At 37.8% G+C, this 27,070-nt stretch overlaps 6 protein-coding genes across 17 annotated transcripts in view; 3 read left to right on the top strand and 3 right to left on the bottom strand.

The window, feature by feature from the left end:
* Positions 1-299: 299 nt before the first annotated feature.
* Positions 300-4,716, bottom strand: LOC6572632 (arrestin domain-containing protein 3). The gene is made up of 4 exons (XM_001998702.4): positions 4,467-4,716; positions 4,082-4,407; positions 1,406-2,048; positions 300-1,347 (listed from the first exon to the last, which is right to left on the bottom strand). The coding sequence occupies exons 1-4, from the start codon at positions 4,576-4,578 to the stop codon at positions 1,022-1,024; spliced, it is 1,407 nt and encodes a 468-aa protein (XP_001998738.3). The 5' UTR covers positions 4,579-4,716; the 3' UTR covers positions 300-1,021.
* Positions 4,717-6,868: 2,152 nt separating this feature from the next.
* On the bottom strand, positions 6,869-9,871 carry LOC6572633. The gene is made up of 3 exons (XM_001998703.4): positions 9,249-9,871; positions 8,385-9,161; positions 6,869-7,145 (listed from the first exon to the last, which is right to left on the bottom strand). Exons 1-3 carry the CDS (start codon positions 9,361-9,363, stop codon positions 6,955-6,957), a joined length of 1,083 nt encoding a protein of 360 aa, XP_001998739.1. The 5' UTR covers positions 9,364-9,871; the 3' UTR covers positions 6,869-6,954.
* A 2,513-nt stretch (positions 9,872-12,384) lies between these two features.
* LOC6572634 (arrestin domain-containing protein 17) lies at positions 12,385-18,513 on the bottom strand. 2 transcript variants are annotated; one of them, XM_015166526.3, is made up of 5 exons: positions 17,703-18,513; positions 16,202-16,554; positions 15,345-16,146; positions 14,357-14,539; positions 12,385-13,400 (listed from the first exon to the last, which is right to left on the bottom strand). In XM_015166526.3, exons 1-5 carry the CDS (start codon positions 17,815-17,817, stop codon positions 13,282-13,284), a joined length of 1,572 nt encoding a protein of 523 aa, XP_015022012.1. In that variant the 5' UTR covers positions 17,818-18,513; the 3' UTR covers positions 12,385-13,281. The 2 variants fall into 2 exon arrangements, with proteins under 2 accessions (XP_015022012.1, XP_015022011.1); XM_015166525.3 differs by having other exon boundaries at positions 14,426-14,539.
* Positions 18,514-18,891: 378 nt separating this feature from the next.
* On the top strand, positions 18,892-20,192 carry LOC6572635 (pyridoxine/pyridoxamine 5'-phosphate oxidase). 2 transcript variants are annotated; one of them, XM_015166527.3, is made up of 3 exons: positions 18,892-18,978; positions 19,047-19,106; positions 19,167-20,192. In XM_015166527.3, coding segments are annotated over exons 1-3 (741 nt in total). In that variant the 5' UTR covers positions 18,892-18,977; the 3' UTR covers positions 19,847-20,192. The 2 variants fall into 2 exon arrangements, with proteins under 2 accessions (XP_015022013.1, XP_001998741.1); XM_001998705.4 differs by having other exon boundaries at positions 18,907-19,106.
* A 459-nt stretch (positions 20,193-20,651) lies between these two features.
* On the top strand, positions 20,652-21,549 carry LOC6572636 (pyridoxine/pyridoxamine 5'-phosphate oxidase). Its single transcript, XM_001998706.4, has 2 exons — positions 20,652-21,362; positions 21,424-21,549. Exons 1-2 carry the CDS (start codon positions 20,652-20,654, stop codon positions 21,493-21,495), a joined length of 783 nt encoding a protein of 260 aa, XP_001998742.1. The 3' UTR covers positions 21,496-21,549.
* Positions 21,550-22,769: 1,220 nt separating this feature from the next.
* Positions 22,770-27,070, top strand: part of LOC6572637 (diacylglycerol kinase eta) — a 57,270-nt gene continuing 52,969 nt past the window's right edge. For all 10 annotated transcript variants that reach the window (XM_044007196.1, XM_015166535.3, XM_032727984.2 and 7 more), the window contains exon 1: positions 22,770-23,733. In XM_044007196.1, the coding sequence (XP_043863131.1) occupies positions 23,494-23,733 (240 nt within the window). In that variant the 5' untranslated portion in view covers positions 22,770-23,493. The remainder of the gene's footprint in view (positions 23,734-27,070) is intronic.

Genomic DNA, 27,070 nt, shown 5'->3' with positions numbered 1-27,070 from the left:
TATGATTTAAATAACAATATTTTAAGCTAATCGAAATAACTGAGGCTAAATGGGTATCAAAGATCATGTCAAAATCAATGAAAACGCAGACAAAACTGTGAAAATAGCTCATCGAATTGCTTCCCTATATATCTATATAAATATTCTCTAGACCTATCGCTGAAGATGAAGACAGAAAACTGACCCATATTTTGGGGCCGAACAGAAATCATACTATTCAAATTTTAACAAAAATGTGTCATCACTATTTTCATTATACTCATCTCGATGGGAAGTATAATAATATCAGTCAAATTTGATTAAAAAAAAAAAATTCTGTTCCACGTTAGCCTCAGAACTCTTTGGCCCCACTTTTATTTCTAAATATGTATATATACATATATAAATAACAATCATCTGGAGCATTTTACATAGTTTTATCGATCAGGAGCATCATTAATGGTTTTTAAATCATTATCAATAAATTGTTGTTGATAATTATTCATTATTATAATTGTTGTCATTGTTATTATTACCAAAAAGTATTGTTAATATAATTATTAATTGTATTAGAATTTATAAATTAAAATAAATTCGTAAAACAGCTAAGAATTAAGAACTTGTCTTTGTATACGTATTTATTGTCCACTTATGAACGCACAAGTCTTATTTCAAAAATATTAGATATAGCTACATTTAGATCTAGATACATGCATACACATACATACATGTTTATTTGTAATAGTCTAATTGAATCAAAAGTATGCATGTAAAAAGCAATAGAATAATATTTTGTAAATTTCGTTCTGGCACTCAATAAGTTCGATTTAATGAAATTTCAATTTTGGATGGCAGTAAAGTATAGTTAATATATATGTATATATAATACATATATATTATATATAATATATGAGCTATGAGAGCTTCCAATAAGACGGATTATGATACACTCGAAAATATAATTAGATTACTTAGCTCTAAACACTTATGTCTAGTACAATCTTACGTATTATGCCCCCAATGGGCTTTAAGACACTTGCATTTAAAATTGATGCTCGGCCTGATGCACCTGGGCCGTGGCATCCAGTCGTTGCTCCTGCTCCTGCTGCTCCGCTTCGCCCTGCTCGGACAGGGGGCCGCACAGCGAGCCGAAGGTATCTAGGCTGCGGCCCGTGTGATCCGTGTCGAGCGAGCCATAGGAGCGATAGTAATGCATGTCCAGACCGGAGTCCTCCAGGATCTGTTCATGCGCCGGCGCTGTGCCCAGCAGCGTGCTAAAGCCCGGAAATTTGGGCAGATGTATGCGCGGTTGGCTCTCCAGCGTCTGCTGGCTGCCAGCCAGAGTAGCGAAGCTAAACGAAGGCGGCACTGCAATGAAAGAGAGAGATAGAGAGAGAGAGATAGATAGAGTATCTTCTTCACTCACAGCAACTGTCATACGAGGGCGGCTCGTCGTCCTCCAGTGTCTGATGAATCTCCTCGGCAGCCGCCTCCTGTGGCGTCTCCTCCTGGACCGTGGCGGGGCGTGGCTGTACCCGCTCAATGAGGCGTTGGCGCTCCGACGTGGGCGTGCGTCGACCCGGCTGCCGGGTGCAGGTGCTGACATGCAGATGCTGCAGTGGCGTCGTGCCCACCACAATGGGCACGGAGAGATCCGTGTCGTAGTGGAAGTAGCCGGTCTTCAGCTTCACCTGCAGCGTGTAGTGCAGGAAGACAATGTAGTTGGGGTTCAGCGTGGAGCGGGGCGTGTCCATGGGCACAACAATGCTCGACTCGTACATGCGCTTGGACAGGCGCAGGGTGCGATCCGTGACGATCTCCTTGCAGAGGGTCTTCGTGTAGAAATTGCGTTTGACGGGCTTGCGCGAGAGGAAGACGAAGTGCTGCTTTATGGACACCTCCAAGGCAATAATATCGTAGTGCGGCGATTGGTTGTCGATCTCCACGGTGAAGGGCACCTCCTGCAGCGGCGTAAAGCCGGAGGCGGGCAGCGCCAGGCTGGAGCTAATGGGTCCCGAAACACATGGCCAATGGCAGAGGTATTTGATGTTCTCATCCTTGACAGGCAGCTAAAGGGAGAAAGGGGGTTGATATAAAAGGAGGCAGTTGAGTAGGTTTAAGGGATGACAGAGATGAAGCTCGCAGAAATCATGAGAGATGCAAAGGTTATATGTTGTCTATGAGTAAGGAATAATAGAATTAGTAAACCAAAGATGTCTTTTCAGTACTCTTCTGAATGGTTGGCTAATACCAAACAAAATAGAGTGCATGAGTGTATGGCTTCAAATGTGATTTGTATATGACGTGTCAAATGTTGAAGTCTTTAATGTAGTAGTAATTCAGGGAATATAACTACCGCCCCATGATTCATCTTTAAGCTGCATTCATTAGATTGGATTTACTTAATAGGCACCTGCAAAGTGAGGCTTTTAAATTGTGTGAGCGCAGTTGGAGGTGAACTAGCAAGAGCGGGAATAATTATTTTTATTTTTAGTTTTTATTAAGCGCTCGCTTTTCTTTTGTTTGCACAAAGCAGCTGAGCAAATGACGAACAAAGAGATTGCTAAATTGAAACAAAATGCGAGCAGTTGTACTTCGATTAGTGATTCGGCGATTCAGCAATTGTGCAGCTCTTGCTCTTATTTATTTATTCTATTTGCAGACTTAAGACCATGAATTTAAATTATTGTGCTATGCAAATAGAACAGATAGAACATTTGTAGCTATTTCTCTTTCGATAAGGCCAAAAGGGATTTGATATGAGTGGATAAACTGCAGCTAATCTAATCTATGCTGCCGTCAGATAAAGCTACGAATAATACTCAACTCAAAATTGCCTGTTATTTAAAGCTGTAAAGTTCTTAACTTATGTTTTAATTCTTTCCATGGTCTCGCACGGCGAGCAATATGGCAATTGTTGTTCTTAGCCTGTACCCTGTGCTCGATCGTTTTAACTTTGGGGAAGAATATCATGCTCATGCTTAAACATTGCTCTAATATTGCCTTTTATATATTATAAATGTAGAATTAAATTTGAAAAAAAAAAAAAAATAAATAAATTATATACCCAGTCACACAGCAACCTTATCAAATATTGCAAATATTTTGAATAAGCTAAACTATTCGCATCCCCTTAACTTAGCTAAAATCAGAAAAATTCAGTTTATAAATAAAATAATAAATATAACTTTGATAACTGTCCAATGGAAAAGGTTGAATTCAGATTAAGCTCAAGACTTAATATAAAGCAATTTGGGTACATCAATGCAAGTGATTATTCGCATCTTAGGTTTAGTTTCGTTTGATTTTCTTCCATCAATTCTATCATTTGGCGCACTTAGCTAAATGAGACTCTGAGCAATGGAGAGTGATCATAGGGGGAGTGAAACTCCCCATTTTACAGCTGCAAATCCAACTGCTGTTGTTAACAGTGCTAATTGCCTAAATTGAATACTAATTTACAACTCCATAAATTAATTTTTCATAGACCATTAAATGACAAAACAATAACAAAGAGAATTAACAAAACACTCTGCAGCTAAGAGAATGAAATATTATAGAGATAGCAGCAAAACAGATGAAGATTTTCAAATCCAGCAACGCCAAATACTTGAGCTAGCTTAACTTGAAATTCTTAAGGTTGAATTCAATGAAATCAAATCTGATTTTTTGTTAAATAAAAATTAGATGAAGTATGTAGTTACTTTTTTTTAAACATATCTAAAAATGTTGTTTATCAAGTTTTTGTCTTAGATTTGAATACAAATTCTATATTAAACAATACAATAATATACTTATATCATTGAAGAATTTCCTACATCATAAATATCAACAGTATCCACGACTATTTATCACTTCTCTATTTCTAGCTAATAGTTCATAAGAAATTATCCCTCTATCACTAAATGGCATATTGCTGCGACTCTTTAGAATATTCTCGCACTGCATACAATTTACATACAAATTTCTTCATCTCGTATGAATTACCACAGTAAACGCCTACGCACACTTATGCGACACATTTGAGCACAAATTAAGTTCATACATTTTTCTCGGGCCACGTCACTTGGCTACAGATTCAAAGCGTAATGAAAAGACGTACCGCAAACTCCGAGTTATAGTTGAGATCCAATGTTTGGACCACCATGATGGGCTTGCGGAAGACCTCATCGAAGCCCCAGGGCTTGTCGATGGTCAGCGATATATTGTAGGCTATGTAGCCATAGGGGCCCTTGCAGCTGCTCGGGCAATCGGGTGGTATACGCAATGTGAGCACATAGACATGCACTCCGGCCCGGAACAGCGAGTTGTCGAAGACGTTGGTGCGTGTGTGCAGATACTGCTGGTGGCCCGAATAGTTGGATGTCTCACTCTTGCCGCTCATGGACCACTGCACCTTGGCCTCGCCCTCGAGTGTAACGTAGACAGCTGCAAGGAGCGAAATTGAGAGTTTGTTTCGGAGATTGGCGATGGCGACGGCGACGCACCATTCACGCGCTTCACCTTATCCGTGCGTAGCAGAATGCGTCCGCTGATGTATTCGCCGCTGTTGTAGACGGGATTCAGGCGATCCAGCTGAAAAACACAGGTGGTGGGCATGGCTAACAAAGGCCCGAATGCACTGCACACATTACACGGAACAAGGAACAGACACAGTGTACGACAAGGAAAATGAAAGCTCAACCGAACTTTCGCACAGCCAGACGCGCACTGAGCCCTGCGCCTTTGTTGTGCGTCCTGTGTTGCCCTCTCGTTCGCTCGCAGCATCCTTTCAGCTTGTGCCAAAGGGAAAGTTGGAATGGGGGCGCGAATCAATAAGTTGGCGCCATGCGTCTGTGTAACCGTCTACTGTCTGCTTCTGGTCAAAGCAAGAAAAAATGTTACCAAACGCAGCAACGCTTTGTTGCTTGCGGCCCTTTCAGTTTCTTTGTTTAAGCGGCGCCCAAAAAAAAAAAAAAAAAAAAAAAAAAAAATAAAAAAACAAAAACAGAAAAACAAAAATAAGGCGACATCAACTGCGCCTCCATGACGAGGTCAGCGTCTCTCTGTTTCTCATATTCCTCAATTCTCAACTCTCGGCCTGCACGCATTTTGGCGGCAATATGCGAAGGCCCGATTCAAATGAGCTGCACGCCATTTGGCTAGCCAACAATGCTGCCACAAAATGTGGCAACAAGAGTTTACAGCCTCGGCGAGCACTGGCGCAGCTCCACTCTGATAGCCTCCGATGCTTTACTCAATTTACTGTAGATAATTGCGGCAATGGGCGGCTCGCCTTGACCCGTTCCAACAATATGGCTTCGCGTATTTGATTAGGGCCCAGCGACAAGGGCTGCGAACGGGAATGGAATGGGCCTGCGGCATATTTATGAACTCATAAAAATCAATGGCAAATCAATTATTGCTCTATAAAACTAAAAACGCATTACTTAAATATAAGTTCTATTTGAATTATTATTTTAAATATTATACCTGCATGATCAGAATTATAGTTCTTAATATTTTTTATTTTTAGTCCTTCATTTTTTTATTTTTTTTTTTATATATATTTTTAAAATATTATACTTGTATGATTAAAATTATAGTCTATCTATATGATTTTATTTTTATTTTATTTTATTTTATTTTTTTTTATTTTTTGAATATTATGCTTGCATCAACAAAATTATAGTCATTATTAATACAATACAATATTTCTCATTATTCATATTGTCATTATTTTTGTCTCCTTCATTCTCATTATCGTCGCCATGATTTTATTATTATTAGTACTACATATAACTACTATCGTTCTCATTATTGATGTCATTATTGTCGCCAAATGATTATTATTATTATTCTTATTACTCTAACTACTATCATTTTCATTTACGCTGTGTTAATATCTTTATCTAATGATAATTGGTTGATGTTGCCTATCCGTTAACTTCCAATAGCAACGATTGTTTTGTTTTGGGAACTCAATTATAGAGCAAAGTATTTGGTGATATTATATAAGAAGAATAATATATATTTGCCATGAGCTATTCGACTGACCACGAACTAGGATAAAAATGGAATGAACTTGCAGCATTGTAGAGCCTTATCACACAGGAGTGACAACGTATGGAAATTTGCTTTAGAGCAAAGCTGCAATTTCTTCATAGTTTTTATTTTTTTGCTTTAGAGACTTGAGATACGAAGATCCTGTTTGAGCTATGTAGATAAACACTAAATTCTATAAAGAATAAGGGTCAATCTTAGAGGGACAATAAATAGAATTAAGCAAAAGAGCAAAAGCAATGATGTTTGGAGGGTAGTCCACGGAGGTCATAGGAGCACTGATCAGTACTCAGAGGACATAGAAGGCGGAAGGCAGCCGAAGTGGCAGGCAGCAAAAGCCGTCCGATCAGAGTGAAAACTTAAAAATATGTTTACCTACATCGGCAGCAAAAGTGAAAACAAAAAAATTATAATAAATTACTACCTCTCAAAAAATTATCATCACATTTTTAAGTATATTTATTTTTATTAGCATTAATTTATAACAATTACGATTATTAATATCTAATTTTTTTCGAAATAAATATAAATAAATCCAATCTTTAAAATCGGTAAAAAAAAAAAAAATAATATATTTAATGATTTGCTCACGTTTTAGTCCAAGTTGTTTATATAGCAGAGATTCTATGGGTTGTTTTATATATACGAACTGGACTGTCAATGAAATTTAATCAATGAAGTTTGATTTGCTGACGCAGGCGTTGATAAATCCAGCGTTGATAACTTCTGTGCAAATATGCAGCTCTTCTATAAATTTACCCCGATATATAACTAAATTCCCGCCCCGGCTAGATAGTATACATACATACATATATTATCGGCAAAAATATAAATATATTCTCAGCAATTCAATTTCATTTCACCCAGATTTATTTAAAAGCCTGCACGTACCTATTTCAAATGATTTTATACTTCGAGCTCACAACCATGTCGTTAATTGCGGGGAAACAGAATATCAGAAAAGTAGCGCCAAGCTAAAAGCACGTACGACGGTTTCTTCGGGCGTCGCAGCTTTCGCAGGTGGTCGCCCTGGCCTTTCGCTTTTGATCGCCGGGATCTTATGTGAAAACTGTGGCGCGGCCGCTCACAGATCGTTGCACCAAGTGAATCGTTTTCATTCAAAGCTGGAAAATAGATTGAAAACAGAAAAGCCATGAATATATCATTGTCGAAGAGTGAGTGCTCTTAAAAAGTAATTGAATGAATAATATAATATGATACATAGTTATATATGGCAATATAGTTAAATGAATATTGAATAGTTTATCATCATAGTTAAATGAATATTATATAATTTAAAATAATGAAAAATATCTACATTTAGATAATAATAAATAGAATGAATAACAGAAATTAATAATAAATGAATAGTACTTGGGTAAAGGTAAAACAATTATGTAGTTAAATTAATTGATTCAAAAATTAATAATTAATAATTTTTGACTAACTGTATATGAAATTTTTGACGGCTTTAAGAATTAGAGCCTGAGTACTTAGATGAATATGCGGCTATGATTGATTATGTTTAACCTAATTAAGTAAATACATTTAAAAAAGTAAAGAGGGAGAAAACTAAAATGGATGATCAATATATAAAATGCCTCCTCTTAGCTTTTCACTTCAAGTTAAAATGAGTTGAAGTCTTCAAGTTGGTGCTGCCCGACTAGGAAATACCCTAAACATTGCAATGTGCTGATATTGATATCGATATATATGTATATTATACAAACAGCGTGCGCACACATTCACATACACATCCATATTTGCATATATATAATAATATATAGTGCGCATTCTACGCGGGCTGTGCATATGGGAAATTAATTGTTTATAAACTTCTGTTCGATATGCACTTTTGTAATGAAATTTTCTGGGCATAATGATGATATCCATGTGTGCATTGTTCGCTCTAGTTATTTAAAATATTTATATTTATATTTGAAGTACTACTATACTCCATATATCAATTTATGGGCAAAAGGAAGAGTACTAGAAAGTCTCAACTCTTACCAAATAAAAATATCGATTTTTATCGATTATTAATAAATCAGAGCAGTTATAGGGAAGCAAAATTCTAAAATCCTGTTTAGTAGGGCATTCACGAATATGCATTTAAGGCTTCAGTTCTATATATGCACAGACGGACGGACAGACGAGCAGGCGGACTGACAGACAGGGCAATAATATGTATGTATATTTTATGGCGATTGCTACACCTACTCTTACTAAATTTTTCCGTAGCTATTATACCCTCAATTAGAATTTTCGATGGTCTCAGGGTATCAAAGCTAAGACTCTGAAGCAGAGCATAGCAGTTGTGTAAACATCGTTAGGACCTGCGTCTGTTTTTGGCAAACACTTACCCAAATTGTCGTATCCGAGCGCCGGACTGTCCGTTCGAGCGTCCGCTGGGGCGTCAATAGGTGGCGCCACAGTGCCTACCCACAGAGGCAAGCGCAATGGCTGCCTGCAGAGGTTGCTGCCTGCCTCCACAAAGTAGGAGATCTCAATGGGCTCGCCTTGCAGCTGCGTCATAAGGGGCGTGCAGAGCGGCAGATGGAGGACGCCAGCCGAGTCGGAGCTCTCGTCGAGTACGCGCTGCACGCGCTTCTCTTTAACAGCGGGATGTTCGCTGCGATAGGTAATCACCTGGCAGAGGCAGGTGCGGCATGTGGCAGGCTCTGTGGGTTGCACCTCGAAGGCAATGCGCTGGCCGGGCACGTAGCTGCTGCGCGACAAGTGCAGCCTCAAGCTCACACTTGAGCTGGTGGCCGGCCTCAAGTCGCGTAGTTCAATGCGCTGCTTCACACACAAACTCTTCTGGTAGATCTTGTGGTGCTTGCTGTAGCGTTGCAAGCGCACTTGCAGCGTGTAACTGGTGCGGCCCAGGGGCAGGCGGCACATGCCGGGCAACTCGCTTGGCAGCTGGAAGTCGAAGATGCAGCGCTTAATGCCACGCGGAAGCAGGTAGATACCCTGCAGCAGTTGCTGCGTCTGGTCCAAGTACAATTTGTCGCCTGTGTAGTTAATGTAGTCGGGCTCCCTGATCGCCTCGCTGTCATTGTGCACGATCTGTGGCAAGCTGCGGTCCACCTCCTGCCAGCCAACTGTGCTGTGGCACCGCAAGCTGATACTGAGCGCTGTTCAAGTGGAGTATCGCATCGTTATCATCGCATCGCTATCAGTTGCATGTCAACACGCTAAAGGCATTTGCTTATTGAACTCACCTTCCACATGCAGAGGCTTTTTGCCGGCGACCAGATCTATCCAGCCCGTAATGTGTTCGCCGGTGTGGTAGACCGCCGAAATGCGCGACAAACAAATTTCACAGTTAATGGGCATGCTGCGAATTACAGGGTATTCCGGCCTGAAAACAACTTTGCCAATTTGCGGCACGCGATAAAATTCAAGTGCGAGCTGCTCAGCAGACGAAGCGCGAGTGGCAGCGGCAAACGGGAAACGACACACGACAACGGCAACAACTTTGGCAAATGTTTTCTTGTTGTTGTTGTTTTTTCAATTGTTTATGAAATTATAAAAAGCTAAAGATAAATTTGAGTTCACGATAGCGCCGCAAGTCCCTGCACGTTATTATTTATAAGAATTTTATTCTCTTTTATTATTTTATATATCTATGGAGATTAGCCGCACAGTTGTTTTCTCTTATTTTTCCCAACCTGTTGAGCTGCCAACTTGAATTCGTTTGAGCAAACTGGTTCGAATGGTGTGTGCACTTGTTTTTCACGAAACTCGTACGATGCAGTAAAAAAAAAAAATAGTCTGGAAAATCTAAAAATATCTAAAAATTTTTTGCGTAAAAAAAATACCTGGATTATACAAAATCTAAAATAAAATGAATGGGACTATACTCTGATAATCAGGTATCAAAGTCAGAGACGTATATGGCAAAGCATGCCAGATATTTTCATAAATTTTCTGTTGAGCTTCTCATTCTCATATCTAGATATGGGAGTGTTAAATATATATTTGAGAGATAATTTATATGATAAACTACTTCACATTACAAAGCACATGAAATATAAAAAGATATAAATATGTTAGCAAATAAATATAAATAACAGAATAAAAATATTATTAATGAATATGAATGTTAATTATATTATCGTCACTTCTTTTATTGTAATTTAATCATTTTAATATATAACTAATTTATAAGTTAATACCAGTTCCGAGGTAGTAATAGTAAGTGTTAAATAATAATAAAAATAATTATAAAATATATAAAAAAAATAAATGGTAAAAAATGTTGTATCTTTCACTTTTTAAGGAAAATTATTATATTATAAATTTAAAACAAAATTGAGCATTGAAAAAAAAACTAAATATTAATAAATTTTATTTCTTTCACTCTTTAAAGAAAATTAATTATATTAAAAAATTCAAAAAAATTAAAAATATTATAAAATTTATAATTAATAAGCATTAATATTAAATACTACTTATATTAAAAACAAAATGTATTTTTAATTCAATTTTTTTATTTATTATTAAATTTATTTTTATTTATTAATTTTTTTTACTTAAATTTTTATAAAATTTCATTGTGACTTCTCTTTGCCAATAACGCTCACATATGAAATTTTTAGTTTCTCTGTTCAGTTTCTCTTTTTTCTGAGCTCCAAAGGTTCCCATTCGAAGGTATCGTTTACATGTATTGCAGCACACCTAGATATTCAATAGAGGTTCTGTTTCTCAAATTTCCGAGTTCCGAAAAGCTCCAATTCATGGGCACCACTTGCACATGTTTAAGTGCACTCAGATATCCAATTACTTATTCGTGAGCTCTCCGCTAGCTTGGAACAATTGTGCATTGATATATTGAAGCTACTGTTGAAACAAACTTAAAATAAATTAATATATATAAACATTATAAAGCAGGCCAGCAATTCGGCTTACCTATTGCATGGCTAATCATGTGATATACTTGAGACTACTCTGTATTTAAAAAAAAAAAATATATACTACTTGGTGTAAATATATATAGAAAGGTAGAAATTCAATAGACACTTCAATAAATAATAATCTTAAATTATTGAGAACAAATTTTTTACAAGCTCTATATTACATATAATGTATAATGCTAATGTCTATACCTAGAGATTTGTCATCAAAATCAAATAAAACAAGTAAGAACGTTGCAGTCGGGCGTTACCGACTGCGGAAACTCATTCACATCCCATCAACAATTTAGTAGTTAAGTTTTGCTCTAATACTGTAGATTATACAGGTTTTTCCAATTTGCCACGCCCCAACTGGGCGTAGACACCTCATTTTTGGTCAGTTTTTAGAAAGAGATAACGGTACCCTAACTGCAAAGTTTGAATGCTTAACCTCAAAAAATGTGAAAATTACAGGGTATTTTTCGATATGCCACGCCCCTAAAGAGGCGTAAAAATTATTTTTGGGGAATCGATAGAGGAGGCTACCAGTAACTCAACTATCCAAATTTAAAGCTTCTAGCTATTATACTTTAGGAGATATAAACTTTTGTGGTTTGCCACGCCCCCTGTGGGCGGACATATATCCGACAAAACTTTTTGGTCTTGGGTGATCAGTCCGAGTATATATACAAAATTTGAGGTCTCTGTCCAAAATATAGGAGAATTTAAAAAATCACTATATCTTCAGGTCCGATTTGCCACGCCCCCAATGGGCATAGACTTATAATTTTCAGACTTTATAGAGTCATACCATTAGCTGACGTGCAAAATTTCAGCATTCTAGGTTTACAACTTTAGGAGATACAGTTTTATCCGATTTGCCACGCCCCCAATGGGCGTAGATATATCCGCCATAGCTCGTGATCTTGGGTGGTCAACGCGGACCTACATACCAAATTTCAGCTTTCTAGCTCTTTAACTAACATGATTTCTGGTATATCGGAAAATGCATTTTCCGATTTGCCACGCCCCTAGAGGGCGGATCGGGAAAATTTTAACACTTTATAAATCGGAGATATACACGAGTATGTGTTCCAAATTTCAAGTCTCTAGCTTCAATAGCGCCGAAATAGATTGCGTTCATACGGACAGACGGACAGACGGAGGGACAGCAAGACGGACATTGCACAAAACCAATATACTGATTCACTTTCGTGAATGAGTATAATGATTCACTTTCGTGAATGAGTATAAACACCCATTAATCAAATTTTATAGCAGCCTAAATAAGCCTCTTAGTATTTTTATATAGATTAAGATAAGTAGCTATGTACATATATAATTGTTTTTACCTGAAAGCAAGTACCTCACTTTACCAACGATATATTCCAGAATTCCCTCTAGTTCATTGAGCTCAATTAAAATTAATTGCATACAAAGAAAAAAATCCAAAACACATAAATTTGGATATACATATAATAATATATATTTATATATATTGCTCCATTTTGGTTGAAATTTGAGTTAATTGAAGACAGAATATTTTCTTAATATTAGTTACTGGTTAGACTGGTTACAAATCAGGGGAAGTATACACGAGTTTATAAACATAGAATAGTTTGATTCTGACATGTTCTTCAAATTTGTCGTAGATATAACTAAATTTAGACACTTTATATATATTTACGATGATGATGTGCTAGATAGATAGGTAAATACCAGACAATTACATTGAAAAGTACTTTTAATTTAATTTGGACTTGGACTTGGACATAAAATCAATTCAAAATTTAATTATATAATCTAATTCTTGGCTAATTTCAAGTGTAAATTTCATTAATAGATATTATAAACATTGAAAATGTTAAGTTTGTTGTTGTTGTTGTTGTTTTTGGTAAAATTGTGCAATTGTTTAAATATTTCGCTTAGGCCTAAGAGTTTTGACTAAGTATGGATTAACTACGTTCATTACTTTATATGGTAAGTATCGTATGCTGACTGCGCTAGATCAATACATTTTTAGGATTGCTTTGGAAAATAAGAAAATAAAGAAATTTTTTCTTGCACTGGAAATCGAGTCAAAGAATTTAAAAAAATATGGAAAAGAAAAAAAATAAACTTCTTTTTATTGCTCAACAGAATGTTGAATAGATTTTGATTAATTTATGCGCTCTACATTGTATATATGTTTTATATATCCGGTTTGCAAAACAGTTATCTATGGTTAATCCAGATCAGACTTATAAACTAGTATATAATATGCGCCAAGAATTTTTTTGCAATTTCTTTTAATTCGATTAATTCGACTTTGAGATTTTGATTAAATATGTTTGTGTTTGTTTTGCTTTTGCATTCTGCGTCACTTTTTCTCGCGGTTCAATAGATCAGCTGTTCCTTGTTCGTTCGTTCCATTCTCATCCGTTTCCTGTGGCACAGCGTACCGTATCTGCGTGTTCGAGCTTTCACTGTAGAGCGTCTCTGTTGTTGTTGTTCAAATGAAGCATGTATAGGGGCACGAAATTTGGGAGGAAGCGGTAACAAAAGAATAAATTTACAAATTGAGTATATTTGTGAAACCCTTGGGTGTGGCTTAAGGCTAGAAGTAATTTGTTTCCAGAATAAAAATGCAAAACTAATTAATGAAAGTGAATAAACGCTTATTGCATATTAAAATATATCATTTCAATTATATATTATCAACTTAGTTACTAAGCACAAATTTAATAATTTGTCAATGTTCTTATAATTTATATATCATATATATGTATAGAGTTGGTTTATCAATTCAAAAGTTTTTAATGAATAAAATCAAACAACAGAGCAAACATACATACTTATTATTGAGATATGAATAGATATTGTTATGGAATATTTATCAGAAATTTAAATATATATTTGTATATAAATAGGACGTGCAGCTCAAACATTTTAATTAAAGGAATAAAATGTCATTTGCAAGGCGTTGGGGCTCAAGATCAGGACAGATGGGACAATCGGAGCGAATCAGAAAGCTCTTAATAGGTTATTAGATAGATATGGCTTATAATACATATTTGACTATATGATGTGTATAAATTCTTCAAAAATTAAATTCTTATTCTCGAAGCAGACAATTGGAATTATTTGACTTCCTATTATGTACATCTTTACAAGTTAATTAATCTATGAACTATCGGACATTGTCAAAGGCATCTTTACTTTTACCCAACGCCTTGCAGTTCTTAAGCTTATAGAGAAAATTTGTCTAACTACTGTGAAAATGGAATAAAAGAAAGAGATTTGAATAAAATGCCACTCAGCCATTCAATTTGTTTAGCTTTGCTTTCGATTTTCATTTTGTTTTAACAGTTCTTTTTTTTTGGCGTTTTTTTTTTTTTTTTTTTTTTTAATAACAATTTAGGTTTATGTGTCGGATTCAGTGGAATCATCACTACCGGGCGGTATGGTCGGTGTCTCGTAATCGTAATAGACCGGGTAACGCGGTTTAAAGGGCTCACGCTCACTTGTTACGTCGCCCTGAGCGGACAAAATGCTGCTCATGCTAACATTTGTCAGGAATTCGATATCATCGCTAAACTTTTCGCTCAAGGCCATGGCATCTTCGTACGAGGGCGGCACTAGAAAATGGTAAAAAAGAAATGAATTAGAAATGACTATGTAAAATTTGGGTATAGTATAAAAGTATATAAATGCATTTTATATATGTAGGTTGTATTAATTTGAATAGTTATTATATGAGAATAGATAGAACGCACTCTAATCAATTGTTTGATTGGAGTGTTTTCTTTCTATTCTTCTCAGCTATGCTATCCTTTTGCTGTTTTATGTTTTCTGATCTGTTAAGGGGATCGGTATAGTCTTAAAATCTAAAGCATACAAAACTTTTTGAGCATCAATATGTTTTAACTGTGCTTTAGTCCTGACTTACATTTATTGCTTAACTAACCTAGATCAGTTTGGCCGTATACTAAGACATCGCGACTCAATTTATAAGCTGCAAAATTTTATAGATATTCAGAAGAAAATTTGTTCTTATAAAAATAAAAATTCAGCATTTCAATTCATTAGACATGTATGTATAACACTATTCTATAATATTCACTTTACTCATAAATATCTAGGGTAATTAATATTGGATCTACATTATTACGAATGGAACATTTTATGCAAATTAATTTAAGCTTATTTATAAATCTTTCATATATACAAGATAATAAAATCAAATTCTTTTGGACATCATTCAAATCGAGGTCCTTATAAAAGATATATACTGCAAAGAAATAAACCTCCACTATTATGGCTAGATATAGATGTGCATCCAGCTGATATCTAAATCAATATCAAATAGAATTTTTGACAGTCTATGTTATCACAGTTTCTGTTAAAGAAACATAATATATAATTAGCTATATATTTTCTTACTCATGGGTATATAATCTGGGGGACTATCGCTATCGCTGGTCACTAATATCGCTGGCATGGTGGCCATTGGCCTCAGGTCGGCAGTCGTTGGCATCGATGAGGGACTCGATTGGGCCGGCAGTATTGCACCCGCACGTTGCATGGCCCGTGTTGCCTGATTGTTGTTGTTGTTGTTGTTACTGTTGCTGTTGATGTTGCTGTTGTTACTATTGTTGCTACTGTTCTGTAGGCTGCCACGCTGCGGTGGTCGCTGCGGCCTTTGGTTCTGCTGCGTTGACATTTGAAAATGTTGACTAACTACTTGATGCTGTTGCTGCTGGCGATTGAAACGGAGCAGCGCATCGGGTCCATCCATGATGGGTATGCTGCCGATGGTAAGCGGAACTTTGAGTTTCAGCTTCCAATGGAACTCGGTCGGATTCACAATGATCTTAATCGAATAGTTAACGCTAATGGGGCAGGTCGGCTTCACCGATGTCGGCGGTATCGAGGGCAAATCCAAGTATCCCCTGTACACCTTTCGCGACCAGCGCAACACGTTGCCGAACTGCTTTAAGGCTATCAGGTGTTTGTCATAGCGATACTCGTGCTGCGGATCGTGCGACTCGTAGCTAACCTCCTGCTTCAGCTTCACCTCGCACTCGGTTATATCGATCGACGACTCGTTGTTGATGTACAGAACAAAATGGATCTTCTGGCCGGGCGCATACCCGCAGTAGGGGGTCGAGAACTTCACGGTGAGCGGCCCCGTTGGACAGCAAAAGCTCCAGAAGCGCTTGCGATCGAGTATCTCCAGAGGTACCTGAAACCACACATTAGACAAATATCTGCACATTTAATATATATGGAACTCGCACTTTGTAGATGGCATCGGCGTTCAGGTCCAATGGTTGTATCACGGTAAATGGCAGCTTGAACACTTTCGGGTAGCGACCCGATCGCTCGATCGTCGTTATGATCTCATAGTGTATTTGACCATACTTGCCGTCAAAGGATGTGGGCAGATTATCGGGCAGTATGACGTGAAACGTGTACGAATATTCGCCGGCCAGCCAATCGATGCACGAGTTCCCCGCACAGGAGCCAAGGACATACGATCGCGATGACAGGTAAGATCGATAGGCACGACACATGGCACGTTCGCTGTCCCGCGGATATCCCTTTTTTATCCAGCGTATCTTGGCATAACCGCTGACGGTGACATGAATGCCTATAAGATAAGTGGACATGGAGAGCGTGCGTGAGAAAGTGACAGAGAGAGAGAGAGAGAGAGCGAGGGGAATGAATTAGCTGATCAGCATATGAATATGATAATGAGTAAATGATGTTGATAGTCAATTATGGTGCATTTTCTTAAACAAATAAAATATAAAACATAAAAATAAAAATAAAAAATTAATAATAACAAGTAATATAATAATAATATTAACCAAATTATAATAATATATTTTCATGCACTTTTTTATATCTTAAATTGATTAAAAATTTATTTTGTACACCTTAAATAAATAAATAAATAATTTAAAATTAAATCCAACTGAACTTTAATATTTCTGTACTTAATAGATTTTATATTCTCGTAAATTAAGTTTTCTTTTTCCTGTCTATTTCCCTCATTGCATTATTCTCTCCCTCTCTCTCTCTCTCTCCCTTCCTGTTCAACTTTTCAGTAAACTAATCAAGTGAAATGTCAGACGAAAAGACTTATTACCACAAAATTAAAATGCACACGGACAACTTTATCGTCATCATCTACAATGACAACAACAAACATGACGATGACAACAGCAACAGCAACAGCAACAACGACAACAACAACACCAAGAACAACAAATGAATTGCACTTACCACGCCTTTAACGAGTTCATGGATAAATAAAAAATGGCGGCATGCCAAAACAGACGCCAAACACAAACCGACGACAGCAACAAAAACAAGAAAATAAGAATGAAAGAGCAAGACCGAGAGACAGAGTGAGTGAGAGTGTGAGTAAGAGGGGAAGGGACAGAGAGAAAGAGAGAGAGTGCAAGGCAAACAACCAACTGTGCAGCGTGCAAATAACGGTAACGAGCTGCTGGTCAACTCAGCGGGGACAGCAGCTACAACAAAAACAACAACAGCAACAACAACTATTTATTAATTGCACAGCACATTCTAAATGGCGACATTTATTTACGAGATAAGGTTGATGTTTAATAAGGACAACAGCGCGTGTCCTTCGGCAATTGAAATGCGTGTGTTTCGGTGCAAATTTAATGTGTGAGTAATAAACTTATTACTCATACGCTGTATGACTCATGTGTGTGTGTGTGTCCGCGACTATTAGGTTAGGTTAGGGTATACGCAAGTTCAATTTACCTTTAATGCGCTTGGTCGCATCGACGCTGAGATCAACAACGCCAGATAGTTCCTGTCCGGCATAGTAGACACCTTGTGGATTATTATCAAATGATATAAGGCACTCAATGGGCATATATTGCTATATAGTTTGCGTGTGTGTTGGTGTGTGTCTGTACGTGTATATGCTTCTGTGTGTGTTTTGTGTTTGTTGTTTTGTACTGTGCTAAAAGCAGGCCACAGTTTTAAAATATCACGTTCGTTTTTGGTTATGTTATAATTGAATTGAAAAATTGTTAAATATTTAGTTGCCTATCAAGCCATTTGCTTTGCTTCGTTTTTGTTTTTGCTGCTGCACTGCATTTTTTCACTTCTGCCCTGCCGCATACACACATGCAACCGATGTCTGCAACGCTTTTTTCACTACTGACAACAACAGCAACAACACAACAATGGACAAGAAAAAATGTAGAATGCTTTTACGAGCGACCTCAAAAGAATTATTTTCACGCAAAGCTTTCGTCTTAACCCACTTTGTTGTTGTAGAAATTTGCAGAGCGTTTTTACGCACAATCACTTCAAGCGCTTTACTATAAATAACTGTTATTTCAGCTTTTTCGTATTCAACTTATTTGTGTATTATTAATCTCTAATCGTGTGTATGTGCGTGCGCGTGTGAATGTGTCCCTGTCTGTGCGTCTATGTGTTTGTGTGTATGTGTTTGCCCCGCTTTAGCCTTTCTCTATATTTTCTCGCTTGCGCTCCGCACTCTATGCGCTTTGCTTTCACACACGTCCAGCAGCCGTTTGTGTTGAATTTGTTCTGTGGGCTCGTTCCGCTCGCATTCGCTAGTCAAGCAACTGCCAGGATAGAAACAGTGAACGGTGTAAGTCACGAAAGTGACAACAACAATTGCTCTCGCTCTTTATGTCGTAAGCTCTCTCACACACATGCGCTCTCTGAGCTGTTCTTTCTTCACAATCTGGCGGCTTATTTTGAAGTTTATAATGAACTTTTCCTCTAATAAATATTAATGAATAAATATATTTATATTTTATATTATAATTAAATATATATTATTGGCCTACTTTTGGGCTTAATTCAGCCACTAATCAGCGCAGCGCAGCGCATTCACACAACAGTTGCATTTAGTATTTTTCTGGTATATTTTAAGCGATAGGAATATCGACGTGCTGGCAACGCTGCGCATGTAAACAGCTGTTCCACTTATCTCTAGATTGCGGCGAATCATAAACAAAGTACTTTGGTGTACAATTTTCAATTTGACCTTTGACAAGTACGTTGATGTTACCGTAGCTAAGACTAACGCCACTTAAATATTACACAATTCCCTCTCAACTGCAGTGAGGCTTTTGCAAATTGTGCGTAAGATGAGCCAAACAGCTTCTATAGAACAGCTTTCGGGTGAGATTTAGATTGGCCTAACTACAATCTTTAATAACATTTATTTCGTAAACATTTTAGCGCTGCGCTTGAAATACCATGAGCGCAAGGATGCCTTTCTAGAGGAAAACATTAAGATAAAAGATCCATTTGTCGTATTTCGTGACTGGCTAAACGACGCTCTCAATACAAAGGAGATCCTTGAGCCAAATGCTGCAGCCTTGGCCACGGTAAACGCAGAGGGCAAGCCGTCCAATCGTTTTGTCTTGGTTAAGGAGGCCACCACCGAGGGCTTCACCTTCTTTACCAACTATGGCAGTCGCAAAGCCGAGGATATTGCCTGTAATGCCAATGTGGCCATCGCCATCTACTGGCTGCCCCTGCGGCGCAGCATTCGCATCGAGGGCGTCGCAGAGAAAATCTCCAGGGATGCATCCCTAAAATACTTCCACGAGCGTCCACGTGCTAGTCAAATCGGAGCCGCTGCCAGTCCACAGAGTCAACGCATACGTTCGCGCAGCTCTCTGGACGAGGTGGAAGCAGAAATCAAGGCCAAGCTCGGCGAGAGTGGCCAGGTACCACTGCCCAATTGGGGTGGCTACCTGGTGCGCCCATCGCTCATCGAGTTCTGGCAGGGACAAACGGATCGCCTGCACGATCGCATACGCTTCCGACGTGGCCCCGGAGTTCTCGACGAGGTAGACGGAGAACTGATTCATAAAGGCGAGAATGAATGGGTCTATGAGCGATTGGCACCTTAAAGAGAGACAGAGATAGAGAGAGAGAGAGGACAGCTAAGAGGTAAATGCTGCGCATTTTTTATGTCTTCCAAAATGCTTGAAAATTTGTTAAAAGTAAAACTTGTTAAAATATCAGAGATCTTAAGATAATCAGTTATTAAGATCAGATAATTTATGCAGACGATTAAAAAAAACTTAATATGGATAGTTAAAAATATGGAGTGTTAACTAAAGTTAAAAATTATGAAAATCACTAAAGGAAAAAAATATTTAGATACAATTATTTAATTATCATAATGGATTTTCATGTGCGAACACATATATTGTAAAAATATTTAAAATGGATAATAAAATAGAGAAAATTTCAGATGTGCATTCAAAACTAAAGTCCGAAAGTAAGGACAAAGAAACACAAAAAAAAACACAAATTTGAATCTTCAGTCTGATATATCTATAATACTATGTAAATAATCATGTTTGATATTTTCTGATGACTCCCATCCCTTAGATATCCCCAGAGGTAACCAAACTTTTAGCTTCAACCACAATTACACAAGTTGTATATAACTTCCCCATATTATGATGATAGTATTCCCGATATCTAATGCAGTTAAAATAACAATTTTTGTATTATGTAGAGTATTTCGTAACCCAAGGCTCTATTAAATCGACTCGTCCCATTTTAAAGATACATATATATTATATCAATTGATATGAATTGATTTTAGCTTCAGGTTAGCTTTCAAAATTTTATTTGAAATATAAATTTAAAAAAAAAAAAAAGAGTAATAGCCTATTGGGTACGTTGCTCTAGTGAGTCTTACGGATGAGGCTGGGAGCGGCTTTGAGACAGAGGCTCCGGGGTGTCGCAGTTGCGCGGCTCTTGCTGTCACCCCGCGGCCGTAGGGAGTGTGTGATGCGGAATGTAACCAGAGCGGAACTTGCGCCACAGCCGGACAGCTGGCACAACAGGATTGCCATCCGGGAGCCGTATCTGATCTTGCATCACTGGCTGTCGATCGCCATGGACACGGAGCCGCAGAGCAAGGCGCGTGTGGCCTGTTTGGCCACGGTGGATGAGGCGGGGCAGCCGGTCACGCGAATGACCAGCGTCGAGCAGATTAACGCCTCTGGGCTGACGTTCTACACGGCGCTGGGCAGTCGCCTGGCGGGCGAGATCCATGCCAATCCGCATGTCTCCTTGCAGATGTATTGGCCCCACCTGGAGCGCAGTGTGCACATTGCCGGGACTGTGAGTCCGGTGTCCGCCTTTCAGGCGCAGCTGCAGTTCGCCCGCTATCCGCGGGAGGTGCAGCTCAGCATGCACGGCATACAAACTAGGAAACGCAGTCTGCTCGGCAAGATCAAGAAGTGTCTCTCGCTGATCCTCAGCGAGCAGCGGCTGCCTAAAGTGCCTGTGCCCTCCAACTGGGGCGGCTTTCTCTTAAGTCCCACTCTGTATGAGTTCTATCGCACCTGCACCAAGACGCCGGGCAGGCAGTGTATGCGCTTTCGGCGCTGTCTCACGCTGCCGCGCGTAAGTCGATGGAGTCCTGGTACAGTACTCTCCGAAAACTAATTGATTTCCATTGACTTAGGGCATGCGAAATGAAACCCTAAAAGCGGATCGTTATGACTGGGTGTTCGATAGCAGCGTTCAGGATTCCTGAGAAATTCGATAAAAAATTTTATGTGCAGAAATTAAAAACGTAGTACATATTTAATTTATTTGAGGTTATATTTGAGATCATGGCAAATGGCGGCCGCAACAAATGAAAAGCAAACAAGGCTAATTAAAAATTTAATAAGCGCACAACACACATGTGGCACACCCACACCCGCATACATACATACATACGCACTCGCATAGAGGTTTTCTCGTGTAACTGCAGCCAAGCGCAAAGAGTAATGCCCCACGGGATGTGCATGTCTCAAAACACACCAGCAGCAACAACAATAACAATGACAGCACAGCATAGGCAAGTCGACAGCAAAGTAAATAACGAAAGCCCATGCGAAGCGCAACACCGGAAAAAAGAACAACAAGAGCAGAAAGCTTAACCCATAACTGTCTGCCTAGCGGGTTCTGACTTTTGTGTAGGCAAACCGCACCGCCGTTGCTTTGTTCACTCGGTACCTGCCTCCTGCATACTGTTTACTTTGTTGTCATTTACGCTTTGCATATTCTTCGGCTTGCGTCTTTTTGTTTTGCTCGCTTCATTTGCATCACTAGAAGCTTTGCTTTTGGCGGCCGCTTTCTAAAGCTTTTCACACACATTCACTCTGCGCGAGCAAGAGAGCAGGCATGTGAGAGAGGATATTCAACTGGGGCTGGGGCCTGTGCTACTGTGCGAAAGTTGCGGCAAAAGCAGAGAGCACAAAAACTTGTTGGTTGAAGGCTATTGTGCTCTCATTGTGTAGGGTTGCCAGCTAATCTAAAAATGAAGATTCCATATTGCATAGAAAATGTAGCATACTATTTCTGTAATTGGATAAATTTAAAAATATACAGTTAAGTAATATTAGAAGTTCTTGCAGTTGTTTAGCTTGAGCTCACTTCAGACTGTTTAAATACTGCGTGTATTGATGTCCTATCACCAATGGATTTTGATGTATAAATATGCTCTTTGGGAGCTCGACAACCCTCTAAGGATAACGGCATCCGGTGCCCGTACTAGCAAGCTTAAGTCTATGCGGCGTTTGTCGGCCGCCAGCAGTGAGGGTTGCGGTCTCGTTCAGTACGCCGCGCAGCTCAGGCTCAGCACGCAATTCGCAGCTCGTAGTCAGGTCAGCCAGCGGAATATAACCCAGCTCCAAAACGATAATTCTAGTGTAACACAAAATTCAACAATAATTTCCAGCGGCGGCATAACCAACTCCGTTTTTTTGTACAACTATTCAATAAAGAAAGTAAAGAGTATTAAGTTTGTATAACATTGAATATAGCTATGAACTATTTTTTGTGTACGAAAGTTTTTGCTAGTGTTTTTTCTAAGTGTAGCTTAATGAGTGTGCGTTAGATTAATGGCTTTTCCAATTAAAATAAAAATAGTTAGTGTTGCTTAATTAAATATATATAATATACAATATAGTATATATACCACATATACGTACATACAATTTGGTGTGCAAATATTTTTGCTAATTTCATCGTAAATGTATACACTTTAGACTATAAATAATAAAGCTTATTATTGAAATTAACGTATTTTCGAAGTAGAGCAGCCGCACAATAACTGTCAAAAAATAACGGAAGGCGTGCCTGTATGCGTATATGTTGAGTATGCTCGTGTATATGTGTGTGTGAGTGAGTTGCTCTGACTAACTGTGTATATGTGTGTGAGTGGACTTTTACATAAGCAGCGCAGCATGGGAAGCGGCGGCAGCGTCTGCAGCAGCGACGGCGGCGACAGCAGCAGCTCAAACGGCCACCTGCGGCTACTTGACGGATACCCCACAAAGAGTTCTACTTTTATATAACTGTAAAGAGCTCCGCAACGTGACAGCTAAAAGATTGGACGTAAAACGTGGAAACTTGGAAACGTGCAACGTGAAACTTGCCTCGCAGCAGCAACAGCAGCAATATTAACAGCAACAACAACAACCTAAACAACAGCAACAGCAACAACAACTACTACAAAGCAAAAGTTAAACGACAACCCTGAACAATGGCTAACTTAAAACCCAATACGCTGCACGTGGACAACTTGAGTCCGCGACAGCGCAGTTTGAGCAGCGGACTGAGCAGCGCCTGCAGCTCGGGCAGCGTGTCCCCCGTGCCCATTATACCGATCATATCGATAAGTCGCGATGGCGAGGAGTCCGAGACGGAATCCGAAATCGAGCCGGAGCCGGCGCGCATATTTCATCGACGTATGTCCACCCATAGCAAGCGCAACAACAATCTGGTGGGTATTCCATTAAGCTCTTCTTCTTCTTCTCCTGCTATTGCTCCTCTCGTTGTCGATTATCCTTTGCGCTGCAGTCGTCAGCGGCAGCACGTCAGCGCTCAAGTTTCTGGAGCGGAAGTTACATGCCCTGCCATGCAGACGCACTCTGACGTATGTACATGTATATGAACTGGATGAGAAGTATGGGAGCTCTGTGGGTGAGGGGGGCAGGAGTGGCGGGGCGGCTAACGCTACATTGGAGTGTTTGTGCTTGTGTTTGTGCTCTGGCTAAAGGTCAGCTCACAGTTGTTGAGTTCAAGTGTTTAGTAAATATTTTAATGGTCGCAACAGCAAACGTGCCCTGCCTGTTAGGGTATACACACGGCATCAATTGCATTGCCAGCGCGAATTATGCGAACTTAAGTCAGGGGTCACAAAAACCACTAAAAAAGCGATAGTCGACTTAGCTGCATACAAAGTTAAAACGAAATAGAGCTCAGTTATTGATAAGGCGAAGCCTTCTGTAAATAATATAAAAATATTCTAATATAATAATAATAATAATATAATATCTATATCTTTTTGTAAACCTAGTTTTACGGTAATATATTTGTATAAATCTTATTTCGAATCTCTGAGTCTATTTAGCGCAATCTGTCTGTTCTTTCGTCTGTATTTCTGTATGTATGGACGCGCCGATCTGACAACCAATACCAAACTCGAGAAATTCCGTGTATATAGGGAAAAAGCAAAGAATTATTGGAATATCATTTCACTTAAGGCAGTCTTGATTACAGGTTTCTTCACTGCTTACCATAATATTCATTATTTATATAAAAAAATTTGAATCTATACTTTAGAGACATTTTGTAGTTCTATTAAATTTATTACATACTAAAATTTTTATAATATAATTTGTATTTATTTTTTCATGCACGAAGTACTTCAAAAATAAATATATAAATTTTAGTTAGTCATTTCTTACTTCCATTATTTTTAATAAATACAATTATTATTCTTTCTTTTTGAATATTATATTTATTATTTAAAGAACAATATCATTGTATTTTATATGAATTTTCCAAATTTAAATATCTTGAAAATGCCGCAATTAAATTATAAAATTAATTATACTCTAATTATACTTTTTTCTATTTGATTTTCATGAATTGCTTTGCTCATGATTTGCCTCAAATTACACTTTTTCAAATGGTTTCAGCGCTAAGCCCCGTAAAAAAATTGAAAAATCGTGGAAATTAATTTTGTGCGTCCAGAGAAACCGGACTTTTAAATCTGGCCTTTACACATTTTAATTAAAAGTTGGCATAGTTGCAAAGTAAAAAACCGTAAAGTAAAAGACGGAAAAATGCGAAAACCTCAAAATGCAACACGGCGGCATTCAAAACCAAACGAGCGTCTTAATTAAGTTGTGCCTGTTGCCCATACAGTATATATGTATATATATATCTACATACATATACACGCATATATATATTTAGTATATATTCGTTTTTCAGTCCTCTATTCATTGCCCTTCGCGCTGGGGCTCGGGCTCCGGCTCAGGCCAGCGCGTTGTATGAATAATATGACCATTTTGTGTTAATCATACGCATCGTTGCACCCGCCGAAGCGGACTAAGGGTTGCTTCTATTAACCCAGTTGCTATTGAAAATATTTATAGCTCGACTTGAACTGAACCGCTGAGTAATAGATATATATCTATAATTATTAATTGGTCTACATGCTTTATTTATCGCAGCATATTGAAACTTGTCCTACTAGCGCCAACAATCATTATATTTTTTTGTTTTTCCAACGCAATTTATATCGGGATCGAGCGCATTTATCGTTCGCCAGCAAAACGTTGTTTGTTATTTATTTGTTTTCATTTTCATTTTTATTTGCTCAACTTTTCTTTTCTTTTGTTTCTTTTCTTTTTTTTTTTTTTTTTTTTTTTTTTTAGCCACAAAACACATTAGTCTGATTGTGACAAGCTGCAGTCAAGTGCTCCGCCATAAGCGGGAGAAATGCTGGCAGACGGATGGCATGGGGTCGCGTGGCATATGAGGGCTTTACATATGTCAAATCAGAAAACAATAGGTAACACTCAACAAAGGCTCCTTAATGCCAGTTGGTCGCGAAGTCGTCGGCACAAAACAAAACTCGTGGTGCGGCATCTATGACATACACACACACATACATGCCGTGTCAATATAAATATAAAACTAGAATGCCGGCTGTTACCGACGGCAGGATACTTATTCACGCTGCAAGATATATTTTCCGATTCGGGATCAAAGCCTTCAAAGTCAAGTCATCAAAGCGAATAGACGGACGGACCACAAGACGTTATACTCATTTCATATTCGCGAATGAGTATAAATATACATATGTATGAATGTATGTAGCTATGTGTATGTGCGTAGCAATGACAATAGATATTAATTGTGTTTGTAGTTTGCTAGGTGGTAGGAATTAACCTCACAAAGGTTTTATTCAACATGCATAATTAGGTTTATTCCTTTCAAGTTGTCTTTTGTTTGTTTTTAGAAATGAGTGAATAAGAAGTTAAGTGAGAGAAATGTAAACGACAGTAATAAATTTAAGTTTTTTTTATATACTTATATAAAAACCACTGAAAGATGTTTGAGGTATCGTCAAGTTGCCTTAAACATTCAGGGCTGTTCATATTAGGCTGACCCATCTGACAATCATCATCTTTTAACAGAGAAGGGCACACTACGCCGTATAGGCGTAGCTGGACCAAATAAAATTATTATTATCGTCAACATCTTCGTCGCTCAAAAAAAAAAAAAAAAAAAAAAAAAAAAAAAAAAAAACCTGGCTTAGTCGAATATATGGCTTATAGGGAATTATTAATTATAGATAGTATTATGCTAAATATTCATCTACATATATAATATTTTAAAAAATATATATATATATACATATATGTATACATATAAAAACATTTTTTTAATATTTTAAAATACATCAACTTATATTTCTTAATTTCTTCAAATATAAATTTAAATCTACTTTATATTAAAAATATAAAAAATTCTTAATTTTTCTATTTCTTTTTTTATTAATTCATTATTTGTTTGAGTATTTAATGAATAGACAGCTAAGTATATACAAAAAATACACCAGCCCCGAGACGTCGAATATGCTAGCTTCTCTATAGATATATTACCTTAAATTACATTCAGGCAGTCTACGAATCGTTTATAAACAATCAGATGATAAAAATAAATAAGAAATAATAATTCTCCTAAATTCATAAAAATTCCAAACCAAATTCAAATACTATTGAAAGGTTACATTTCAAGAGCCCAGCCACATATACATGTTT

The sequence above is a fragment of the Drosophila mojavensis genome, unplaced genomic scaffold (genome assembly GCF_018153725.1).
Source record: "Drosophila mojavensis isolate 15081-1352.22 unplaced genomic scaffold, ASM1815372v1 contig_16, whole genome shotgun sequence".
In the NCBI taxonomy this organism is placed as follows: Eukaryota; Metazoa; Arthropoda; class Insecta; order Diptera; family Drosophilidae; genus Drosophila; species Drosophila mojavensis.
The sequence above is the reverse complement of the archived record's forward strand: the minus strand, read 5'-3'. Positions and strand labels throughout refer to the sequence as shown.